The sequence below is a fragment of the Spinacia oleracea genome, chromosome 3 (genome assembly GCF_020520425.1).
Source record: "Spinacia oleracea cultivar Varoflay chromosome 3, BTI_SOV_V1, whole genome shotgun sequence".
Lineage (NCBI taxonomy): Eukaryota > Viridiplantae > Streptophyta > Magnoliopsida > Caryophyllales > Amaranthaceae > Spinacia > Spinacia oleracea.
In genome coordinates this window covers 23277276-23302676 of record NC_079489.1, presented here as the reverse complement: position 1 = coordinate 23302676, position 25401 = coordinate 23277276, and the positions used below count along the sequence as shown (strand labels likewise).

The window sequence follows — 25401 nt, the reverse complement described above, 5'->3', positions numbered from 1 at the left end:
AATTTGTTCCCCCTCCTCCCCAGAAGAAAGATGATTTTGCGAATCTGACCTGAATTGTCCAGAGTTCCAGACATCTCAACAAGCCTAAATTCACTTGCCATTGCCCACCCTCCATCTCATACATCTTCTCAACACTCATCTAACTTCCCTGGCATCACACCATGTATAACTAAGATAAATTTGCAATTCCACCTCTAAAAAAAGCAACCCATCGTAACATCCAACCCTAATAACCTGCTTTCAATAAGCTCCCTATCCATTTACACTTCCTCATAAACTCCTAATCAACCCGCCTATAACTGTAAATCTCAAAACCACGCTATGAAACGATATTTCCTAGTATAAAAGCTACAAATACCAAGTATAATCAGATCATACTCCTCCAATACTCATCTTTACTCTGAAATCCTTCTTAAACCTGGAAACTCAAACCTTACATAAACATTCCTTCAATAAAACGACTAGGAAAGCATGAGAACAAAATACAATAATGAATGCACATTAAAAGATTCGTCAAACGATATTTCCTGCCATAAAAACTACAAATATCAAAGATAATCAGAACATGCTCCACTAACACTTATCTTCACTCTGAAGTCCCTCTTAAACATGGAAACTCAAACTTACCATAAACATTTCTTCAATAAAACGACTAGCAAAACATACTAACAAAATACAATAACGAACGCACATCAAAAGATTCTTCAAACGACTCCACACGGTTTCGACCACCGGCCTATTTCATCCTTTTTGGTACGTCCATACGTTTTTGTTACTTGTATTAATAATTATTTATGCTTCTAATACAAGCTTAGTCCTTGCTTTTGTTTTTGCACATCTGTCTTTCTTCTTCTTCCCAAAAGAACAAAAACAGCGAACCAGAAAACCAAAAATCTGCCCCTAAAAAAAGTTTGAAATAGTTTAGCATTTTCTCTCTCCTCTTTGCCTGACCCCAGGTAATGTACTGCCCCTTTTCTCTCTTAAAGTTCGATCATACAACTCATTTCCGATGTCATTTTCCCTTTAATTTCGCTATTTCTCGATCTGGGTCTTTTTTTTTGTTTTGTTGTTGTTGTTGTTGTTTAACAACCCCTTTTTTCTTATTTTCTTTCGTTTTTCTGGGGGGTTCTTCTTTAATGGGATTGAATTTCAATTGAACTTGAAATTTCTCCTTTTTTGTTAGGTTTTTAAAGCAAAAAATCGATTCATGGGGGTATTTCTATTCCGGAATTTTTTTCCCATTTCCTGTGATTAATATTGCGGGTTCTATTGTTTGCTTTCGACCTAATTAAAAGGTGAAATTTCTTGCAAATTTTTTCAATTTTGTTTTTTGTAAAATTTGGGATTAATTTCTCCCTAATTCAGTTTTGCAATTTTGGGAATTTTGTTCTTGATGGACGACAACTTTCACCGACGTGGTTTAGTGGTGAGGATCAGTTGATCCCCTCTCTTTTTTTCCCCCAATTGTTTTGGGGTACAAATTTAATTGAATTTGTTTCCTTTTCGTTTTTCTGTCTTATTTTTCAGGCATTTCGTGTTTGGCATGATAAATTTGTTGTAAATTCTTACAGCTTTTAAATAGTGATCATATCTTGTGTTTTTTTTTTTACATTTAATAGAACTGATAGAATTTTAATCCATTTGTTCTTAATCCATATGCATGTTGTAAATTCATTGTTGATAATTCATGTGCTAATTTCATAATTAATTGCAACTTATTTTGTAGTATTTCTAATTTGACTGAATTTTGATATGGGGTTTTTGGAATTTTGCATGTTTTTGTGTGAATTCATGTGAATTATTCATTCTGAATAATATAAGTATACTCTTTGTTTTTAGCAAACTTTCGTTTTTAACTTGATTTACTTTGGTGTTGTCATGTGAATTGATTCATAATAACATGAAATGATGAAAGTTTTTGATAATTGATAGGCACATGCACCTCCCCCTGGCCACTTTGTACGCTTGCAAGGACACTCTCAAGACGATTTGAGTTTGAGAAGGCCAGTATCAAGAATGCGGAGGTGGCTTTGTTGTACTTGTCATGTTGAAGAGTCTTATCCATCAAATGATGAGCCCCTCAAAAGCCCAAGGAACAATGCGGAAAGTATGTCGTACTCATCTGTTTTTTGCTGGTGTTATTTGTGGTTTTTATGGTATAATTTGTATTCCTTTTATGGAAATTTTTGAAGGGGTAATAATTTATTTTGGATTTCATGGGGCGGAGGAGGGTATGGTTATGTATAATGAGAGTAGCTATGTATGAAACATGAGGATCCATATTATATCAGCCGAATGCTCTTGACAAACTATTGTGTCGATGCTTACGGAGTAATTCTTCATTGATGGCATGCTGAGGTTCAGTTATTGAGTTATGTGTAAATGAGAAATTTTAGGGTTTGAATATGATACTCTTAGGTGTTTCTGGTTTGGTTTTATGAATTCTGATACACTTGGTGTCTGGATTTTAAAGTTCACTACTAGTAAGGCAAGTATCATATTTTGTTCCTCCAGCGAGTCTATACTCTTTGTAGATTTATGAAGCGAAGTAACTGACTTTCTGTCCTCATGTCCGCTATGACTGTTTATCTTCGCTGAAGCCTGATACTAGTGGTAGCGAAGTAACTGTCTTTCTGTCCTTATGTCCGCCATGCTTGTTCTTTGGACTAGTGTCTGCCTAGGGATTCTTCTTCACTTTCTTTTTTTTTTCCCTATTGTTATTGTATTCTTTTGATAGCCACTAACTAGTAGCTTTATCCTAGCATTGGTATTCCTCCTGAAATAAAAGCTAGATGTTTTAAAGGATTCTGCTCTGGATCCACTCTTGACTCTGCAGAGGAGTTCTAAAATTTTGTAGATGGTCATGTTTGAGAATAAAATACCATTGAGTTCATAATTGGTGGTTGGTATTACGACCTCTTGATGGAATGCTTCTTTGTTTCATAGATTTATAGTATAGCTGACTGGCTTTACTTAGGACTGGGATGGTCTTCATTTTCATTTATTATCCCGAATTGAGTTCCAGATTGATGCTATATTCTCTACCTTGTGAAAGTTGATTCAGTCTGGGTTTGTGTTGCAAATTAAACATCCAACATTTCAGATAATTAAGTACTTAGAATAAAGTTTAAAGAGAATTATAATCATGTGTCTCTTCTTGAGCATTGAACACTGCCACTCTGCCAGTGTAACAACAACCAGTAGTCTATCGTGATTAGCTTATGTAATCATAAGCAATGAAATAATCAATGAAAATTTTTATGCTGCAGTTATGGGATTAACCTGTAAGTGTGGAAGTGGAGTAGCTAGTTGCCTGAGTGCTGACCTGTAATTAATTGGGTTGGATAGAGACATTTTTTGTTATTAAATGGTCAACAGAGGAATAATCTGCCAACTCATTGCTGGTCCCCTGCTCCACCCAACTAACCATTTAAACATGAAAACTATAATGGCCGGATTGAATGAAAATTTCTGATTTTAGGGAACTAAAAGTCAAGTTACTAATTACTGTCAGGGCTAATATCATATGAGAGGGCCTTGTTTGTTATTGGTGGATTCTTGCTGTCAGATGTACAACTTATATTTATTTATTTGTTTATATTTAAATGCTGATTGCTGAATCTAATATATCCAATATAGCTAAGTTGATGAAGTAGTGAGTCATTGACCTAAAAAATTTACTCCCTCCGTTCTTGAATGTTAGTCCCCTTTCCTTATTGAGTTGTTCTATTTTATTAGTCATTTTGGAATCTTTTCTTATTTGTCCAACATTTATCCCTTTATAAATATCCAAATGACCCTTGTTTACTCTCAAGTAAACTTTTATCCCCATTAAACCCTTTAATTTTTTCTCTCTCCTACTCACATTGGTTAATATCTTATTGAAATTCATATGACAATTGTACTTTTGTTGGCTTGTCATAAATTTCAAAAGGGACTAACATTAAAAAAAACAGAGGGAGTACTGCTTTTCTATTCAATTCAATGATTAAAAGAAGACCTTTCTCTCTTCTTTCATATTTTTTTAAAGGCTTGGGTGTGCTATAATAGCATTATTATTTACTTTCAACGATGGGGCATGCTTAACATGGACTCTTTATAGTAGCATGTGTTCTAAAACAGTAATTTCTGGTCAATGCTTTATGATGTACTTCATGTCGAATCAATGTCAGATCTGTTCATGATCAACAACACATTTGCTCACCCGTCTATTTCATCCTTTTTATTGGAGGGGGGGTGTTAGCCGGAAGTGTAAGGAGAGTGTGTTACAAATAGCAGTTGTTTGTCTAAAATAGTACGCCATTCTAGTAATTTTTAACCTATCCCTTAAAAGTGTTGCCTTGATAATTGCAGCGCGTTATGGATGTGAGTTGGAATATTACTTAAAACCAATATGTTCTCTCTAAACCAGTTACAGTATTTATGTATTTAAACTTTCTTTGTTGCTCTTATTTTGTTGAACTAGGAGCCCCTAAAAAGCCTGCAGCACCTATAAAGGAAGATGTGCAGAAGACAACACCACCACCAATTGAAGTACCCGTCTTGTCTCTGGACGAGTTAAAGGAAAAAACCGATAACTTTGGATCCAAAGCGTTAATTGGTGAAGGTTCCTATGGAAGAGTGTATTATGCTACTTTGGAAAATGGGAATGCAGTGGCTGTGAAAAAGCTTGATGTTTCCCAAGAACCAGAGTCCAATGTTGAGTTTTTGACACAGGTATGGTTTACTGTAGGCAACTACTACTGAGAATTTTTACTTTTACTACCTGTTCGGCCTTCAGTCTAACCTGCAGGTTGTGCGCATTTGGCATTTGTAGGTTTCAAGAGTTTCAAGGTTGAAACATGAAAACATTGTTGAGTTGCAAGGCTATTGTGTAGAGGGAAATATGCGGGTGTTGACGTATGAATTTGCTACCATGGGATCCTTGCATGATATCTTGCATGGTATGAAAAACTACTTGCATTTTATGGCTTTGAAAATTCATATTGGGGAGTTCGTGTGAAATTAATTTGAAAAAATGTGAAATGCATTTGAAAATAATGTTGGAGTCCTTTTGCAGGCAGGAAAGGTGTGCAAGGTGCTCAACCTGGTCCAGTGCTCGACTGGATGCAGCGAGTAAGAATTGCTGTTGATGCCGCAAGGGGATTGGAATACCTCCATGAGAAGATTCAGCCAGCTATTATTCACAGAGATATTAGATCTAGTAATGTCCTCTTGTTTGAGGATTTCAGAGCCAAGATTGCAGATTTTAACCTTTCAAATCAGGCCCCTGATATGGCTGCTCGTCTTCATTCCACCAGAGTTTTGGGCACCTTTGGCTATCATGCACCGGAGTAATTTTCTCTTCTGTCTTTGTGTTAATATGAATCCATGCCCTAGGGGGGTAATAAGGATTTTAGTTAGTCATGTTCACGTCTGTTGTCGTTTAATTGTTTTTATTTTGGAGATGGGGGAAACCAGCTAAAGTTTGAAAAGCATAGTATCTTTATGGTAGCTGGATTATATCAACTTGCTAATATCCAGACTATACAGAATCCTTACTAGGCCATGCCCCCCCATGGGTGGTGGTAATGTAGGAAATCTTTGAATTGGCTAACTGATAAACAAATGGGTTGCTTCTTCTTGATTTATGTTACTTGTGACATTGACCACTGTGTGAACCTTTGCTAAGCTGTCTGCAAATGTCCCAGGTATGCAATGACTGGACAGTTGACGCAAAAGAGTGACGTGTATAGTTTTGGTGTGGTTCTTTTGGAGCTATTAACAGGACGCAAACCCGTGGATCATACAATGCCTCGTGGTCAGCAAAGTCTTGTTACTTGGGTAAATTTCCCATACTCTTTTTAATTGAACCAGTATAAGAGGTGAATGAGTCATTATTTATGTTCTGCCCTGGAGTAGTTGCCTAAAAACATGTGTTTGTTTCTTCTGTCAGGCAACTCCAAGGCTGAGTGAAGACAAAGTTAAGCAGTGTGTTGATCCCAGATTGAAGGATTACCCTGCAAAAGGAGTGGCTAAGGTGTTTTTCTTACCTCACCTCTTATTCCCTTGTTGTTGTTGTTGTTGTTGTTGTTGTTGTTCTATTTGCTGATTGCTGACATGGTGTGGGTTTTGTAGTTGGCTGCTGTTGCAGCTCTATGTGTTCAATATGAAGGTGAATTTAGGCCAAACATGAGCATCGTTGTCAAAGCACTCCAGCCGTTACTAAAGCCACCAGCTCCAGCTCCAGCTCCTGCACCAGTTCCAGCTCCAGAGGCAACTTAAAAGAGGGAATAGTTACTGTCAAGTTGATTGCGTTGATTGTGTTAGATAATTTCTACAGCTGTTTGGATTCTCTTGTTCCTTGACTCTTGGCCGGCTTTTGTTCATCACCATATATATCCGATTTTTTTTCTTCATAATTCGTTGTTGAGTTTGTTGGTTTGGATGTGGGGAAAAAAAAGAGTTTGATGTCTAGGAAATCCGGTATAAGTCTTTTTTGCGCTTATACGGGTTTCACGGCTATTTGTATGAAAAAGAATAGCGACAATATGATCAAACTCATATTTTGAAAATGGCAAAAGGCGGATTCTTTCATGTGCAGTAATATTATTCATTGATTTTGTTTCGTTTCGTTTCATTTTTGTTGCTGTTGTCCGAAGTTTTTCCGCCCCCCTGCGCGAATTCCATCATTTTTCCAATCAACTCATGTTGGTTGTTCAGAGAGACTCTGCTTGATGTTTAAGTATTGCGACCGAGTCGTGCACTTTAAATTTCCGCAACTTTCCTTATTCAACGGGGAGCTGCCGCCTAACAGCTAATCTGATACTCCGTATTCAAGTGTGTAAACGAGTCAAGTCTTGTACTAGTTCGTGTTTATCTTTACTTAGTTTATGCGAGTTTATCTCAAAAATATGTTCAAGCTTAGTTGTTGAGGAGATTTTTTGTTGATGAACGTCTAGTTCATTAATCGAACTGAGTTTACAGATGAGCTTCTTTCAGTTCACAGATGAGCTTCTTTCAGTTCACAGATGAGCTTCTTTCGTAATCGAGTCTTGTGCTTTCGACATTTGAAATTTTCAAAAGTATATCTATGGTTTGTATTCTACACTTTATTATGGGAGGCTAATAATAAAATATGTGAGTTTTTTTTCTATAATAATGAAAATTTTGGTGAATTGGTGCTTATATAATAGTTATGTTTTTTCCAAAATAAAAAATGTGGTTGAAACATTAATAAACAATCTTGTTCAATAACATAAATAAATAATTATACCCACTTACTAAAAGATGGGCAGCAATTAGAAAACATTGGATTCAATTGTCTATCCTATTCAAGGATTTTTTTCCTCATCGCTCTCTTCCCAATATAAAGCGTGAAAGGAGTTAAACCCTATTCTTTTGAGTTGAATCGAACTAAACTTAAATAAACTGAACATAACTAAATTTAATTGAACTTAACTAAAACACTCGCTCCGCCCCAAAATGCTCTTTACGTATTCTATTTCGTTTATCCCATAATCTTCTTTATACTTCGTTTTATATTATCACATAAATGCTTAAATTTTCTATCAAAATTTATGTCAAGAATTTTTTTACCAATTAAATTCATTGGGATATTTAATCTTTCACACTTTTACATTGGGACATTAAATCTTTTTCATTTTTCCAATGTCAGATTTTTGATAAAAGTGAAAATATTATAAATAAACATAATTTGCATGGTTTAAATAAAAAAGCAGAGGAATCTTAATGCACATTAAATCGCATGCAAAATATCCAAACATAATTTTTAGGGTATTGACACACGACCCGCCTCAGCTAAACTAGGTTGGGTCGGGGACAATTGACACATGACCCGCCTCAGTTAAACTAGGTTGGGTCTAGTCATGGGCTGTGTCGGAAAAATGAACACAGTACATGATGGGTCGCGGGTCGAGGTGGGTTGTGCGGGGCGGGTGGTCTGATGGGTTTGGTGGGTTACGACAAATGTGATTCCGATAGGTCAGGTGGATTTGGTGGGTCTACATGAGTTTTAGGAACTGATTTGGGTTAGGTGGGTTTTCACGATTAATTAAGCGTGAAAAAGTTATAAATTTTGTATGAACTTAAAGTTAAATTTTATGTTATTCACTTACTCACATAAATGTGGTTAATGTATATTTAAACACTAAAATTAGAATATATTAGCATTTTAAACATACACAATTGTTTAAATTAGGATGAGTTTCGCGAGTTGGGTTCTGGGTTCGTGTGTTGGGTTGGGTGGGTCGGGTGTGCCATGACGGATTGTGTCGGATCCGATGGAGTGGGTCGAAATAAGCTGTGTTGAAAAAGTTCGACCCACACCACATTAAAAAAAAATATCTGAGCCACTATGGGCCGTGTCAGGGTGGGCTGGGTCAAACCCGACCCACTGACCATCTCTAGACTCTAGCGCGCACATCAATTAGCATTCTAGCTCATCTGCAGGCTGCAGCAGTTCTTGGCACCCTCTTTTTAGATAAGGTATGTTTTCCATTCAACTTCAACCCTATTTCTTTCTTTCTTTTTTCATCCCTTTTTCTCAATTTCAAGGTTATCTCAATCTGAATTCCGGTATCAGTCAATTAATTAGGTAAATCATTCAATTTCTTTTATTTGCTCAACTCTTTCGATTTCAAATTTGTAAGATTTGGGCAATGATTTCAAATATTTTAGTAAAAATACTTTCGAACTAGCAATTCATCATAAATTGTTACTCATATTTTGTTGCTCAAATTGAGCAAACGCCATTACTAACCTGTGTTTATTTCATATGATTACGAACTGTTCGTGCACTCCAAGTGTTCGATAAAATGCCCCAATAAAATAAGTTTGCTATTACTGAATTAGTTTGTTCTATTGTCAAACTACTTTGGGATTGGAGTGATTCATACATTGAAATGGAGGAAGGGGGATCGTAAAATTTGCAAACCAAACACTATATTGACCCAAATAATTTTCCTTTAGGGGTTTAATTAAGTTTATATTGAGCTTAGTATGTTGTTGTGCAGGAAATTAAGGGAAAAGAAGCCGGGAACTATATCCAGTGATGGCCAGTGTTATTTGGTCACCAACATTTCACAGCTCTGTGATTCGAACCAACAAGTCAGAACTAAAACGGTGTGATCATAATGTTAGCAGAAGTGGTTGTATAAAGGCAATGAGGATAGAGAAGCCTTTGGAAGAGCTATACAAGATAAGGGTAGAAAGAAAAGTATCTCCAGAACGTTTAAATGAGCTTGGAGTATCAAGATGGACAACATGGAAGACTGGAAAATGCAGATTGCCTTGGGACTGGCATGTGGATCAGCTGGTTTACATTGAAGAGGGAGAGGTTAGAGTTGTCCCTGAAGGTAGCAAACATTATATGAGTTTCAAAGCTGGTGATCTTGTGCGTTACCCTAAATGGTTCGAGGCTGACCTCTGGTTCAACGCTTTTTACCAAGAACGTTATAGCTTTCGAGCTTATGGTGATGATTAGATGTATGACTTCTTCAGTTTTAAATAGTCTACCATTTTAGTAATGCTACAATAGATTTAGAGTCACAATGTTTCAGTGTATTAGCAGGGTATATTGTTGTTGAATTTTTCTGTATGAAAAAACTTAAGAAGTTGGTTTATTCATTTCAGACGGGAATGAAGTTGATAAATTTTTTTTAGTAAAATAAAGATTAAAGAGATGTTGAACCAAATTATAACCATATTCACATGTCATATATATATCATATGATGAAAGTAACCTTCCTTACTAAAATTCAGTACTGTCGAATGTCGATACACAATTGTAGATATCAAGATTAACAAACAAACAAACTAACAAGATTACATGAAACATTGAAACTACTCGGATGTAAGAAGAGTTAGATTGTTCTTGGAAGTATTAGAAAACACAAAGGCTTGTTGAATAACGGTTACTTTGTTTTTTGTACAACTCTGTCTAACAAAATTTATGCAAGGACCGTATGCTGCAGCTTTAGCCCGAATATGATTATCTCGAATCTTTTTTAGAATGTCTCTGGCTTTCGTAACTTGATCCGCCAAACGTTTTTGGTCATCTTCACTTCGTTTATACATGTCAGAGATGATCTTATAATCCGCCTCTAAAGTTTCATTTGATATTTGTAGACTTCGTTTTGAGCTTCCTAGAGTTCGGTTTTGATTTCGCAGCCACAGAATTTCGGTCTCGAGTTCTTGCATTCTGTCCCTCATCCGCTTACTTGACTCTTTTTTCCCATGCTTTGTCATCCTCATGATTGATTGATGATTGATTATATGAGATTATACTACAAACATTATTAATTTGAGCCCTACAAAATTAAAAATTAAAATTTAAAATTTGGCTACCAAGAAAATTAAATATGAGTGAAAAGATGAAGAGTTGATTTTTATTTATAGGTTGATAAGCCTTGGAATATACGGAGTAACGCGTTTACTACATGAAATAGGTTTCCTATTCCATGTTGTTGCACCGACTCCCTAATTGATTTTACTACTTGTTGTTTTCAATCAAGTCTTATTAGGAATTTTCTTTAATTTTACTTTTATTACCCTTAATACATTAAGCTCAATCTAAACATGTTTTCTTTCAACATGTAGTATCAGATGTTTTTTTTTTTTTTTTTTTGACATAAGCTTATAGAACAAACTAAGGATAATTACTAAAATTTAAAAGTAAAGTAGAAGCTGAAGTTGCTAGATCATGAGCCTTCTGAACTTGATGACGATCTACCTTGTTGACACAACACCAGCTAATTAAAAGTTTTCTCAATTTCCCTGATTTCCGCAATCGTCCACCTGACCTGCACATCTGACAAATCATCCAGTCTTAAAAGTTCAACTAATCGTTGTGAATCTGTCAAAATTGTAACTCTTGCTATCGAAGCTTGTGACGCCCAACATAAAGCTAGAAGACAAGCTTTAGCCTCTGCTTGTAACGCAGAATGCGCAGTACCAGATTGCGCCCCTCCCAAAGTACTTACATTCTGGATATGATGCTCTTCTAGTACCCAACCCATTCCTGCATTCTTAGTTGACTTGTGCCACGACCCATCTACCAAAATTGTAGTTGGAGTTCCCTGGAATTCAGTACCAGAAATGATAGCCCTAAAAAGCCCCAGTGGGAAAACTAAAGTATCCTTTGGAGGATGGAGAAAACCTAGATAAGGTTGGTTATGACGCTGAAGGATTCCATGGTCATTCAATCCATTATTGACAATTGATTGAATAGTCGCCGTCGAAGTAACTTCACCCCTAAACACACGGTTATTCCTAGTTAACCAGAGCCCCCAAAGTGTACTAATAAAGTATACTATTCTCGGTCTGCTCTTTCCATCCTGACGTTGAAATTGTCGGATATAAAACAAAAACCATTCCGAAAAGGACATGGTTTCGTTGAGTTCTGAGTGGATAGCTAGTGATCTACTCCTCCAAACTTGTTGCGCGAAGTTACAAAATCGGAAAAGGTGTTGTAAATCTTCCTCCCCTCTATCACATAAATCACAAGAAATGAAAACTTGAATACCTTTCTTCCCCAGATGTTTAAAACTCGGACAAATACCTAACAATTTTGTTCAAATTATTGGGTGAATAATTTTCAAAATATTGGTGTGTTTTTAAATTCACTACATGTAAAAGTTAGTCGTGCACATATAAAAATTTGTGCGCGTAATCGTAAAAAATACCAAGAGTTTAACTTTAATGTGAATAAAATTCAAATCCAAATCCGCCGAATTACTGAATAGAGGAATTCAGATTAAAAAAAAACCAATTACTTTTGAAAAATATGAGGACCTAATAATGTATAAAAATTGTGTCAAAGTTATTATTAAATTTTTTTTTATGATCTAATTAATTCATTGATAAATATTCATACTACACCTATATAAAAATTTGAATCTAACAAATACAAAACAATGAATCAAATAAAAACTTTCTTTCACTATAGCACGAGCGTAGTGTAGAACGGTCCTAATATTTGGAAACCCTAAAAAGAGAAGAGGAGAGAGGGCAGCATCCACTCAAGCCAACCTCAATTGGTTATCAAGTTATAAATATAATATGGAATTACATAGAATAACACGAAAATTAAAGGTCGAACCAATAACTAGTTTTTTCTATGAAAACAGAATTCGAACAAAAAATTATTGTGCAGAGTAAATACTCGATCGATCATAACGAAACATAAAGTAGCAAATTATAAATGAAACTAGTTTGAATCATTAGTTTCAAGACCACATTCAATTCGTTTCTCGTAGGCATAATAATTTTAGACACCGCCTCTTCCAATGCAAGGCTCTTGTCCATAGCTAGCTTCCTCTTCCTGTGTGTTTTGGTATTTCGCGATCGCTTTAACAAATTCCTCTATCAAAAGCTTTCGAGTATTGAAACTCTTACAATACATTAAGAACATATAATTAGCTAGTTTATTTGAAGACTCGTCGTTTTCTCTTTGTAGCCGCGTAACTTGGGTTCTCAGCCGCGCAACTCTAGCCTCGAGTGCTAATTCCCGCTCCTTCAACCGTCTTCCTGACTCTCTCTTCCCATGCTTTCTCATTTTCATTATGCTTATATTCTTCTTCTTCTATATATGAGATTGCATAGCCAATTCATTCAAGATACAATAATATATATATATATATATATATATATATATATATTATGTTGGTATCCCTAATTTATTTATAGGGTTTTTAGGGACGGTACAAAATAATAAATAAAGAAATTATGAATAGACTAATTACTTTTTTCTAGAGGAAATCCCAGTCAATGCATTAATCACTGAACAAAATAGGACAGTAATTTACTTAATTGCAATAGATTCTGGTCGAAAAAAATAACTTTTTGATAACCATTTAGGGCCGTGTCGTAATCTTAATTGTACATTGAAATAATTATTACGGACGTGAGGTGATGATTAATTGTTTCTCTTTGTCTACCATATTCTTGTTCTTTGTACAAAATTATCCACTCATTTTTTGGGAACAAAATCATGAATTCGTTTACTCAATCTTCTAAATTTTATATCCCTAATTAAGTTAAATTATACTATCAATTCAAAAGCTGAAATTACCCAAGGATTGTGGTAACACCAAAAAAAACAAAGAGAAGGGTTGAATGTGTTATGTGTAATTGTCTATTTTACAAGAATACAAATCACAACCTAAAGTAATTGTTATTCCTTTTAGAGCATGTTTGGTAGCATGTTTGTTCTTTGCTTAGGGGCTGTGCCCCTCTTCTTCACCAAATAAAAATAAAAATTAACTCGTGTTTCATATGAGAGGTGTTGACTCAAATCTTTAGCCAATTTTGTTGTGATTAGTGAATTAAATCCAAAATGGAGAATTAATATAGTTGAGTTTACTAATTATGCGAAGAGGAATTAACGGAGAAATAATTTGCTGAAAAAATGAGCTGTTGTAGCTTCCTTGAGTTATTAGAGCATGTACATTGGGGGCTCTTGGAGTGGCTCTCCAAGTAGCTCTCCAACAAGAACTATCTCTTGGCCAACATTGGGGCTCTTGAATGGTTCTTGAGGGGCTCTTGAGTAGCTCTTCATGGAGAGCTACTTCAAAGTAGCTCTTGCCCAAGAGCCATTCAAGAGTTGATTCTTGTTGAAAAGTGGGGAGTAACTTTGAAAAGTGGATAGTAACTTTGGTAAAAAGACAATTAATTGTGGACCACCAAATGGTAAAAATTATAATGGAGAGCTCATTTGAGAAACAAACCAATGTTGGGTGTTTTTAGGAATGAATTCTTGAGTGTGTCTTGTAGAGAGATAGTGATAGAGAGAGAGAGTGGAGAACCCTTCAAGAGCTCTTTTGAAGAGCCAACCAATGTACATGATCTAATTAGGCGCACAAAATAGTGAAATAGGCCCATCATCTACTAAGCCCAGCTGTCCAATGAGAAGAAAGAAAGAAAGAATCATTTTTTTTTTCTAATACTATGAGTACATAAACTTATGAATTAATTAGCTCATGTTGTATTTACATTAAAATATACTACATCTGTTTCTGAAAATTCTTTACGCCTTGGTATATGTGTCAAATGTATGAAAACTTTGACCGTAAATTCTCATTGTTATATACATCAAAACGTTATAATGTAAGATCTTGTTAAATTAGATTGGTCTCGTTATGTATTTCCAGAATATCAATTTTATAATTTTTTAACATACGGAATTAGATATATAAGTGGTTAAATATTGCATTGAAGTCTGTGCAAATAGTAAGCTTAAAGAACTTTAAGGAACAGATGTAGTATTTTTTAACGTTCATGCAGCCTAATAGATGCAATCAGGTCATGGAAAAAGTATTCCCAACCTTCGAAAACAAAGTTTTTTCATGGGCGTTACCTCCACCAATTGGAAATTTTAATCCAAAACATTCTTATAATGATAGTTATGTGTTGCACATCGATTGGTCGGAGGAGTGCATGTGGTTAAGAAAGTACATTGCGAGCAAGAGAAAAAAGTGAAACAAATTATTTTATATTTTTAATTACTTTACATTGGTGCAAAATTTTTGATTTTCGTCATGTAAGGGCATAGATTTTATATGTTTAATTACTTTACATTGGTACATATTGAAATTTGCAGATAATTTTTTAGTTCTTAATATTTGTTGTGATATATTAATTGTGCCAATATAATTTTAAGTTTTTTAATAATTTCACATGCATCACGTGCATATAACACTAGTAATTAAAAACAAAAGCGAGTGGGCGTGTAAAAAAAAAAAAATTCACTAAAACCGTTTCAGAAGTTTTTTTTTTTTCATTATCAGAAATGGAAGTCTCTAAAATTTGTCCCCTGTGGATCCATATTTGGCATGCAAATTTGACCAACATAACCTCTTATACTTCGTATTTTGTTTCCCTTCCAGTTCCAGTGGGACCCAACACAATACGGAGTAGTTGTGCAAGAAAGAAAAGCAAAGAAGAGAAAACGTAGTTCTGTAGCGGAAATGGGGAAGAGTAATCGACGGAGGAAGAAAGAAGAAGTGTCAGAGGACTGGTGTTTTGTCTGCAAGGAAGGCGGAAACCTTATTCTCTGTGACCACAAGTAAGCAACATTTCCCACTCTCCATTTCCATTTCCGAACTACTCCCTACTTTTTTTGTTTGTTTAATGGTTGACTCGTTTCCCCTAATTTTTAATTGTTTCTTTCGTTCATGAAATCAACAATTTACCAGTTAATTACTCCGTAATTGCTACTTTAATTATTCTTAATTTTCTGTTTTCCGAGGAGAGAGAATAGAGGAACTCCATTCTTAGCCATTTTTTGTTACTTTTTACGAAGTATTATTTTTATTTTTATCAGAGGGCTAACAAACGATTACGGAGTACTCCCTCCATCCCCTTTTTTATCTTACTGTACTCCCTCCCTCCTATTTTATCTTCCTGTTTCTATTTTTGGACATTATTTTTTACCATAAATTTTCCCATCATCCCTTATTTAATTCATTCACATTTTCCCATTCACCTACTCAACCCCACTTTTATAATTTTTATTACTTTAATAAAAATATCTTCTCTCTCCTTCATTTCCTTATTACTTTTCTTCATTTATTTAAATATTTTCTCTTACAACCAATCATTAGTTCATTACTCTTACACCCAATTATTACAAGATTCAATTTTCTTATTTTCCACCCCAAACACCAAATAGGAAAATCATTTAGGAATGGAGAAAATAATATTTAATAATACATGGCATTTTTAGAAAATAAAATAAAATTAGGAGTTTGTTTGCTTGTGAGTTACCGAAGTAGAGGTGATCAACTGATCATATGACCGGACAAGGACAGTTTTGGACCGAAAGACAGCGTCTTGCTTTTCGGGTTAAAGGGTTAATGGCCGGAAAGCCGGATGTGTTCATGCATGGTTGAGATTTTAAGTACAAATTGGCCCGGGTTGACCCAGGTGGGGGTCTCGGGCTACTCCTTTTTTACCACGTCTAGTGTAAAGTAACTCATCTTGTAAATGTTGGATATTGAGGGTCAGTTTTATCGAGTCTACTATTACCCAAATCCAGCTAGTTTGACTATCTGGTGATTAGCTGTAAAGTATTTGGTAAATTAGTTGTTAATTAGCCGTTTAATGTATAAAATTACCATTAACCACCTTTAGAAAATATTAGGACAAATTTGTCATTTTACACCTACTTCTTCAAACCTCTGACGCAAATCTTGCATTGAGTTGTTTCAAAATTAGGGGTGCAAACGAGCCGAGCCGAGTACTACCCTGTTCATGCCCATGTTCATTTAATTTAGGCGAGCTCGAGCCCAAGCCCTAGCTTTCAACCGAGCTCAAAAATCTTTTCAAGTTCGGTTCATTTAAGAGATTTTGTGTTCGTGAAGGGTTCATGAATGTCTCGTTAATTAATCGAGTCGAGTTCATAAACGAGCTCTTTTTTTAAACGAGCTTTGCGCTTTAGAGTTTAACCATTTGAAAACATAATTTTGAATGTACACTAAATTAGCCATGTAAATTTAAATTCAAAATATTTTATTCTATCATATTTTTTAGATGTTTAAATTAAAGTCAAAATACGATTTTTATCTATAATAAAACAATTATGTATAGAAATTTGATTATAAACACAATTAGACGAGCTTGTTCACGAACAAAAATAAACGAGGTGTTCATGAAATTAAATGAACGAGCATAAGTATAAGTATGTTCATGTTCAAGCTCGTTTATTAAACGATCTTCAAAAGTTGTTCAAGCCTGCTCGGCTCATTTATTAAATAAACGAACATGAGCGAGCATTAACCGAGCCCGAACCCGAGTAGTTTATTGAGAGTCTCGGCTCATTTGCACCCCTATTCAAAATTAGTTTTTTCATCCCAAAATTCTTTTCCAAACCTCTCCTAACCAAAAACCCCAATTAGCTTTGAAATAGTCAAACATCTAATTCACTTCAAAAAGCTCTTTTTTCTCCAAATCTCTAAACCAAACGCCTCGTTTATGACTTTTGGTCAACCAAATGAATACGGTACTGTAGAAATGAATTTGAGATCAAGAAGGCTATCTGACTTAACATGTTATGTATTTTACCGATTGAATTTCATGCCTTCTGATGCATTCAACCATTAATATCTTTAATTATCCATAAGTGAAATTTATATAAAGTAAATATGAAGAGAAAGCTAACAAGATCCCATCTGACTATATTATAAATAGAATTGTTCCAACTAAGAGTGAAGTTGGTAAAATAAGGGCTGCTTTAGTATAATTTTCAACTAGAATAAGCTTTTATAAGTTCAAATATGTAAGTTGTAAATACAACGTAATTTAGGTAAGACTGAGTGAAAAGGTGGCCGAGTGTAAGATAGTAAAAGGAGTTTGTAAAAACAATGAAGGAATAAGTAGAAGGGTCTAGTGCAAAAATAAATTATTAAACAAATAATGGAGGGAGTATGAGTAGTTTAAAAGCGAAAGGCTGTAATTGGTCTGTGGGCTGCGTTTGACAATTAGTCATTAGTTGTATGCGTTAGATGTTAACAAGTTGTAGTAACTATCTTGATTCTTGACTAGCTTATTGTATTGGTTGTTTGTCCAAAATGTTTGGTAAATAGTAGTTAATATATCAACCTAATTTATTTTAGGAAATTTTTTAAGAACCCTTGGTAAAGGGTATTAAGGCGTTCGACTTATGTTGACTTATTTCACAAAATAAGTTCAGATAAGCTCATAACAAATAATTTTTGTTCATACATTTGCACATTGAAATAAGTTTTTTTTTTCACACAAATAAGTTTTTTTTTCTAGATAAGTTTTTCAAACAAAATAAGTCGAATAGAGCAGAGCTTAAATTTGACAAGCTTTAAGATACAATAGATCTTTCTCCTCTACTATACAAACCTCTCTAAAAATTAGTCCTTTTGACTCAAACCTCTTTCCCAATCTTCTATTAGTTAAACACCCCCATTATAAGTTTGGACCAGTCAAACCTACATGTGGCAATGGGTTTGATTGGTCTAGAGACCCTCACTTTTTAGCAGTGGGGCGAGAGAGGTAGTAAAATATTTCCAAAATAAAAATGTAAAGAGTGCTGAAAGACCGCACATGCTATCCCGAAACATGTCACATGATCACATCCTCTCTACAATGGCCTCCAAATATGTGATGATATTGATATGGATATCTCTATAAATATTGGATTACTCTAAAAAAAAGTTTGGAACAAGTCTTGAAACCTCAGCCTTCCATTTGCAACTTTGTAAGTTTTCTTTTAGAAGGAGAAGGGACGAGGATTTTGTAATAAGATGATGAATGAAGATTTCACATTCACTTGGTGGCTGGGTGTGACCTCCACAAGAACCACTCCAAGAAAAAACACTTTGGGCCTCAACTTTGAGACAAGTAATGTTAAGAAAAATTTATGCCTCGCACATAATATAACTAGGGCGATGATAACTTTGGTCATCAAGTATCTAGCTTGTGATAATAAAAGAATATCATGGCGAGATTCTATAGTTTTGAATAAGAATGGAGGGGAAGATAAAATGTAAAAAACACAGTAAAAGTGTTCCCTTACCTTGTCCTATTTTGATCCTCCAAGTCCAAGCAGTATCTTATTTTCATCTATAATTCTATATCTTCCTCGTCTAAAAGGATACGCATGTTTTGAAATTCCAGAATACATGGTAGAGTTTTAATCTTAATGGTGTTCTGTCTTCTCCCTCCTTTAGCTTAACTCTTTCTTGAAGTTAATAGCATTATACAATTATTTATATGGGGTTGGATAATGTATCTCAAAGAACAAAAGAAAAATTGGAATGTGACTAGCACGAATGGGCTTCTAATGCATATTTATTTTCCATGTCCTATAGGGATGATTTTTTCTTGATGATATTGCTTTGAGATATTAGCTCTGAATTATAACGTATCTTGCTTCTAGGGATTGCTTAAAATCATATCACCCTCATTGTGTTGGAAAGGATGATTCGATTTTAGACTGTGACGAGAGTTTCAAATGTGGTAAGGAACTTCTCTTTCTTTATGCAGTGAGAAGAATCATCTTTACTTTCTTTCTTTCTTTTCATGTATGAACTGATGGTACCTTGCTTTTCAGATTGGCATATCTGCTTCATTTGCAAGAAAGCTGCAAAGTTCCACTGCTTTTGTTGTCCACGTGCTGTTTGTGGAATGTGTATGGCTGAAGCAGAATTCATTGCTGTAAGAGGCATCAAAGGATTCTGCTGCAATTGTCTTAGGTTTGCCTTACTTTGGGAGGAAAAGAAGGATGTCGACTCAGATGGGGTATGCTTTCTTTCTATATCTACAAATAAAATTTTGTTTCTGAAACATTCTCATGAATTAAGGGGTAGTCTGGGACTTTTGGCATTTGAGCTACTATTTTCTCTCATTACCTGTATTGATTAAGTGAATGACTTTGTAATTATGGCCTCTTATCCCATTCTCATAATCATATCTTGTCATCTGGATTTGTTAAAGGATATTAGACAGTTGTTCAATGAAGGTGCCTGTGAGGGTCTGCTGAGGGCATTATGTTACCATTCTCTTTGTGTTATTTTGTCTTGAGTAGCAAAAATAATACTGTCATCTTATGAGAAGTGTTTCTTTTGCTTATTTTGCAGGAGAAGGTAGATTTTACAGAGAAAGGAACTTGTGAATTTCTCTTTATGGATTATTGGGAAATTATCAAGGAAAATGAGGGGTTGAAACTGAAAGATCTCCAAAAGGCACACATTATGTTGAAGAAAGGCAACAGCTACTTGGAAGATAGAGATGAGTTTGCAAATGGCAACCAAGATGTGCTGAATTTGAATAGTTTTGAAGACTGGGAATGGGAGCCTATAGAAGATTATAGTCCTACAAAGAAAAGGAAAAATAAGTCAACAAAGCCTTTTTTGAGAAGGAAAGTCTTTGTGCAGTCTGCGGAGAAAGCAAATTCGAACAAAAAGGAGTTCATAGGCTGGGCTTCTAAGCCACTCATGCATTTTCTTACATCTCTTGGTGTTGATACAAGCACAGAAATGTCACAGTATGATGTATCGGACATTGTTACCAAGTATGTAAATGAAAAAGGGCTTTTAGACTCGAAGAAGAAAAAAACTATTAATTGTGACTCAAACCTAAGATCTCTGCTGGGGAAAAGCTCAGTGAATAAGCATAGAGTATTTCACCTTTTAGAGGCCCATTTAGCTGCAAACCAAGAAGAATTGTCAGAAGATGTTGCGTGCAGCTCAAAAGAAGATGAAAATCCCTTAAGTTTATGTGAAAGGAAGAACAAAAGAAATCCAGGTGGACTCCAACGTAAGGAGAAAGTGATTTCAAGGGGTAGCATGGCATCAATAGTTCCAGAAAACATCAAGCTTGTGTTCTTGAAACGAAGCCTGGTGGAAGAGATATTGAAGAAATCTGATGCTTATGACACCAAAGTTATTGGTAGTTTTGTAAGGGTCGAATCGGATCCAGATGACTATATGCAACAAAATTGTCATCAGCTTGTGGAAGTCACTGGTAAGCATCATATGGCTTATTTTATTATTACTAATTATGTTCTTTCAGATTTGCTAGAGGAGACACAATGTACTGGATTATTAACTTTTTGATCTTATTATTGACCTATTGCTTCTTTTCATTATTGTTTTGGCTGGTAGTTGACCAGGAGGTACCTGAGGTATAATGTATAATCCTCTCTTCCCTATCTAAGATTCCATTCAATAACTATGAAAATTATACTCCAATTTAATATAGACCACATATCAAATTCTTCATCTTATTGATTTAGTAGATGAAAACTGTAACATTGGATGGTTTTGTACAATAATAAAGTGAGATCATTATTTCAGTAGCACCCATATTTTAAAAACTGTTCCTGATGAATTCTATAGAAAAAGAAAAATGCATGTTATGGTGTTTATTCTTGGCCCTACTAATATTAATCGTCTTATATTAAATCTGATGAAAGAATGTACCATTTACCTTTCCACATACTGTGTTAAGGACTTCAGGTGTATCCATATTGAGAGTTTGTTTCTGTATTGTCAAAATTGCCTCTCATATACTGATACTTAAACAGTGATGACATGTTTGAACTGTAATAATGATTCTTTGTGTAGTCGAATATCATTCTGTATAACGTAATGCTTTCTTTAAGGGGGTGTCAACAAATGTACATTACATGCCTCTATTCTACGCCCAGCTAACCACTGGTTTATAGGTTCTCATATGACTAAATTGTGTATTTCTTGTTTTTTCCTCCAGGCATTAAAAAGCGACCCGTTGGAGGAGAGAAGATGGAAATTCTTCTCCAAGTTTCAAGCATGCCAATTGATATTAGCATCTGTATGATATCTGAGAGTGACTTTACCAAGGTCTTCCCTATTCCTCTTCTTTAATAACCCCTACATGCACATTTTATAAGACATTGATTTCCATAGCTTTCCATCTGATACAGGTCCATGAAATATTATGAATCAGGTTCTTTTTCTTGGGGGTGGGGGTTAGGGGTAAATATTTTAGATTCGTGAGTCCGGAATAAAGTCATCAAGGTTGCGCGAACTTTTTTTTTTTTTTTGAATTTTGGCGCAATATCATTCAACTCAGCTACCGATAAGATCCATGAGATTACAAATTAAGAATCTGATGTTTAAAATGTACTTATTACTCTATTAGTGGCTAATCTTCTATATTTCTGGGACTTATTTGCTTTGTATGCAGGAAGAGTGCGACCAATTGCATCAAAAACTTAAAGATGGACTACATAAGAAGCTTTCTGTTGTAAGTACTCAGTAATAAGAATGTTTTCTCCCATTTTTTGTGAACAGTTCTTATTCTATAGTGGATATTCTATTTAAAAGAATGCATTGGAGAACTGTTTCTTTGGCTTGTCCAATTCACAGTATATGGGTGCTTCAGTATTTAATTGTGCTTGTATAAACTTTCCAGTGGTGGACTCAAAAGATATGAACTTATTCCTTCAGGCAGGAAAAAAATATCTTCTTGTCCACAATGTTAAAATATTCTGATCGGCAAAACAATGCTGTAGAAAGCCAAAAATTTCTTAATTTCTCACTCTATATGTTGAGTTGATGTCTTGTACATGTGCTTCTAATGTCCTTGAAAATACAGAAGGAATTTGAAAATTTATATTGAGTGACACCTATGTTTTCTCTCTAAGGTGGAACTTGAGCAGAAGGCCAGGATATTGCGTGAAGACATTATCAAGCATGTATGCTGTTCTGCTTTTTCCATTGTAGCCTACAATGAGAATCGTTCTCACTCTTCTCAGTCATTTAATTTTCACTGGAAACTTAACTTTGCGCAATTGAATTAACCACAACTAGAAAAAAAAAAAAAGTTGATGAAGATGTTTCTATTGATTTGTTTATCTGGCCATTTAAAACTTCCTTGGTTATTATTAACAACAAATAATGTATGTTGCTCTTCTTCACCTCAAGTACACATGTTAGGCTCTGTTGGACCAATTCCTTTTTTTTGATATATACTGTATGCAAAAGAAAGAGCTTAGTTTGTCTCGTACCCAAAGCCAACAGGAGCACTCAAGTCTGAATAACTATGGAATCTCATATTCCGTCAATTTTTCTTTTATCCCTCTCGTTTTTGCAGATTTCTGATATGATACAAAGTGTATTGTTGACAATTAACAACCATCCCATCCAATCTTCCTCCGTTACCCCAATCATGTCCTTTTCCTGATTTTTATTTCACCCTATATATATTGCTTTTTTCAAGAAACAAAGTGTACTGTGTTCAAAGTGTGTGCTTGTGTATTTTATTTCCTTTTCTTTAGATGTAAATATCATGATAAGAAAAGCAAAAAGAAGCAGTGTTTCGCCTTTGTTCTTACCCCTGCTGAACCAAACTCTTGTTTCTTCCAGTGGATTGTGAAGGAACGTGCACTATTGAAGAATTTAATTGACAAGGCAAATGAGAAAGGATGGAGAAGAGAGTATCCTTTTTAGCTTTGATCATATCTGTTGTTTTTAATGTAATGAGCTTAATAATTTATTTTCAATATATATAGTATAATCGTTTAAGATGGTTTGGACATGTGAGCAAAGTGATAGAATTGCAAGGGGTAGGGGAAGACCTAAGAAAACTTGGAGGAAGGTGATTGAGCACGATATGAGCTTTCTTGGGATTGAGGAAAATATGGCGTTGGATAGGACATAGTGGAGGGAGAGAATATACATTGATGACTTCAGTTGATTTATACAGATTTCATGTTTTTGTTTCTTTCTATTTTTTATTTTATTTTTATTCTTATTTTTAAAATTCTTTAATTTTTTTTTTTAATTTACATGCTATTTTGAAATATACTTATTTTACTTATTCATTTATTTTAAACTTTACTTATTTTTATTATCTCTTACCATATTTCTTCTATAATATATATACATTTTTCTCTTATCTTCATTAATTCCACTTTCTCTTCCTTGTTTTTTTTTACGATCTCCTACGACGATTCATGTTAGCCGACCCAAATCATGTTGGGACTAAGGCTTTGTTGTTGTTGTATATATAGTATAATCGGGCACAATATAATAGTTTTAAAGTGGTCTCTGATTTATCCTAAGCAAGTAAGCATCCTTTGTTGAAATCCGCTAAAGAAGGTAAAGCTTAGAAAACAAACATTCATGCTTGACACCTCCTTTCTTACATTAGCCACTCCTGTTTTCTATTTGGATATTTTAGTAGAAATGTTTTATTAGGTTATTTAAAAGTGACAGCAATTATTTTCTTGTAACTGCTTGTTCAACTAAGCAACCACATAGAGAAATTAAAATGCTGCCTCCCAAGAGTGGGTAAATAGGCATAGGAAATTGAATTTAGCTGAGAAATCAGTCTTGGGTCTGTTAGTCTCCTAAATACTCAGTAAGATGGTTTCAATTCCCATCTTCTCTGTGTCATTGTTACCTTAACAGCTCATTGGACTTGCGGAGTATACTGAAAAAGTAAAACAGCTTGAATCGGAACAAAAACGCTTGATAAAGCAGATTCCAGAAGTAATAGCTGAGGATGTAGAGGTTGAAGCTAATTCTGTCAGTGCTAACGAAAGCAGGAAAACATGTTTTTCTTCTGGCAAAAATCTAGATGGAGTAGAACCTGCAGGTTAGTGAAATCAATTTACTGACTAGGAAGATCTTTGCTTACTGACAGCTGAGTATTCTTCTGTCTATTCTATAATTTTCATCAGCTGTTTTGTATTCGGCTGTATCATATTTATAGTTGAGAACTTGTGAGTTTGTGGTTGGTAGATCATACAGCTGGTATATATGGAAAATATTATGGCTTATGTTGGCCCTGAATTATTCTAGTAGTTCTTACCATGTAAATGTTCCCATCTAATTACACAGGTATCATAAATAAACATCTTTTTTAGGTCATTAGGTGTATAGTTGTCTAGTATTTGAGATAACTAGTTTCTAATAGATTTCTCATAAACATCTCATTGCACAATGTCTGTCGCAGCATAGCTTTAAGTTTTTTGTTGGCCTTTTTTTTAATCCTTGTGTGAGTTTCAGCATGTAATCAGGAGAATCCCATCTTGTCACCTGGCATAGGAGAAGAGCTCCATTCTGCAGCAGCACAAAGTGAAGATGATGATCCTGAATCCTGATACAGAAAGGGAAAATCAAGGGTCAGATCACTTTGAATTTCAGACTGATGAGTGATGAGGAACAAACAACCCAGGTGGTGCAAGGAACTGATGATGTTGAATCTGAGAAAGATGTGGAACTAAAAACTGGGGTGGTAGAGATGATTGAGTTATGTGATGATGAGAAAGATGTGGAACTTAAAACCGGGGTGGTGGAGATGATTGATTTAAGTGATGATGATGATGAGAGATAGAGGAAGAAAATCAGAAAGCTTGCACCTGCAGAAACAGAGGTTGATGCATAGTATTAGTATTACTATTGCATGGGTCTCAACTCTCAACTCTCAAATCTCAAATCTCAAATCTCAAATCTCAAATTTTGGAAGAAGATAGAGTGCCTTTATTTGCCAGACGCTTGTTGATTAGTCGAGCAGTCCCCTCTTAATTATGTTATTATTTAGGTGTATGGGTAAACAAGCGTTATAAATGGTAAGTAGATACCACGTAACTTAAGGTAGCAGGTTCGTAATACCTGATGTAGCTTCTGCCAACTTCATATTATTTAACTTTTTGGGCTCCCTAAATGTTTTTTGTCCGTAGATTGTGATTATTGTTCCTTTACAACACCGAAATTCATGTTCAAGCTCTAAAGGGCTACAATGTATCTATTTTGTATACGACCAAGTTAATCCGACATTGGAACCTCGACAAGGTGATAGGACCCTAGTAGTATATTAACTACCCACAAAGATCATCTCCAAGACAATCAACCAAACAATACAACTCCAATAAACCACAAATAA

The 25401-nt window shown here is 34.9% G+C and overlaps 3 protein-coding genes across 10 annotated transcripts; all 3 read left to right on the top strand.

Moving 5' to 3' along the window:
- The first annotated feature begins 704 nt into the window (after nucleotides 1–704).
- On the top strand, nucleotides 705–6582 carry LOC110798942 (PTI1-like tyrosine-protein kinase 3). 4 transcript variants are annotated; one of them, XM_056839935.1, is made up of 8 exons: nucleotides 705–753; nucleotides 1933–2107; nucleotides 4466–4716; nucleotides 4817–4943; nucleotides 5060–5333; nucleotides 5691–5823; nucleotides 5936–6019; nucleotides 6118–6582. In XM_056839935.1, the coding sequence occupies exons 2-8, from the start codon at nucleotides 2017–2019 to the stop codon at nucleotides 6262–6264; spliced, it is 1107 nt and encodes a 368-aa protein (XP_056695913.1). In that variant the 5' UTR covers nucleotides 705–753; nucleotides 1933–2016; the 3' UTR covers nucleotides 6265–6582. The 4 variants fall into 4 exon arrangements, with proteins under 4 accessions (XP_056695913.1, XP_021859827.1, XP_021859826.1 ...); XM_022004135.2 differs by lacking the exon at nucleotides 705–753 and adding an exon at nucleotides 799–956; XM_022004134.2 differs by lacking the exon at nucleotides 705–753 and adding an exon at nucleotides 1071–1426.
- A 1776-nt stretch (nucleotides 6583–8358) lies between these two features.
- LOC110798943 (uncharacterized) lies at nucleotides 8359–9627 on the top strand. Of its 2 annotated transcripts, none has more exons than XM_022004138.2 (2): nucleotides 8359–8487; nucleotides 9015–9627. In XM_022004138.2, exon 2 carries the CDS (start codon nucleotides 9053–9055, stop codon nucleotides 9482–9484), a length of 432 nt encoding a protein of 143 aa, XP_021859830.1. In that variant the 5' UTR covers nucleotides 8359–8487; nucleotides 9015–9052; the 3' UTR covers nucleotides 9485–9627. The 2 variants fall into 2 exon arrangements, with proteins under 2 accessions (XP_021859830.1, XP_021859829.1); XM_022004137.2 differs by having other exon boundaries at nucleotides 8461–8596.
- A 5125-nt stretch (nucleotides 9628–14752) lies between these two features.
- LOC110798945 (uncharacterized protein At5g08430) lies at nucleotides 14753–25182 on the top strand. Of its 4 annotated transcripts, none has more exons than XM_056839932.1 (10): nucleotides 14756–15064; nucleotides 18908–18987; nucleotides 19082–19269; nucleotides 19608–20493; nucleotides 21241–21350; nucleotides 21697–21756; nucleotides 22157–22207; nucleotides 22878–22948; nucleotides 23933–24111; nucleotides 24525–25182. In XM_056839932.1, exons 1-10 carry the CDS (start codon nucleotides 14967–14969, stop codon nucleotides 24617–24619), a joined length of 1818 nt encoding a protein of 605 aa, XP_056695910.1. In that variant the 5' UTR covers nucleotides 14756–14966; the 3' UTR covers nucleotides 24620–25182. The 4 variants fall into 4 exon arrangements, with proteins under 4 accessions (XP_021859831.2, XP_056695910.1, XP_056695911.1 ...); XM_056839933.1 differs by lacking the exon at nucleotides 14756–15064 and adding an exon at nucleotides 18188–18369; XM_056839934.1 differs by lacking the exon at nucleotides 14756–15064 and adding an exon at nucleotides 18394–18653.
- The last annotated feature ends 219 nt before the right edge of the window (nucleotides 25183–25401 follow it).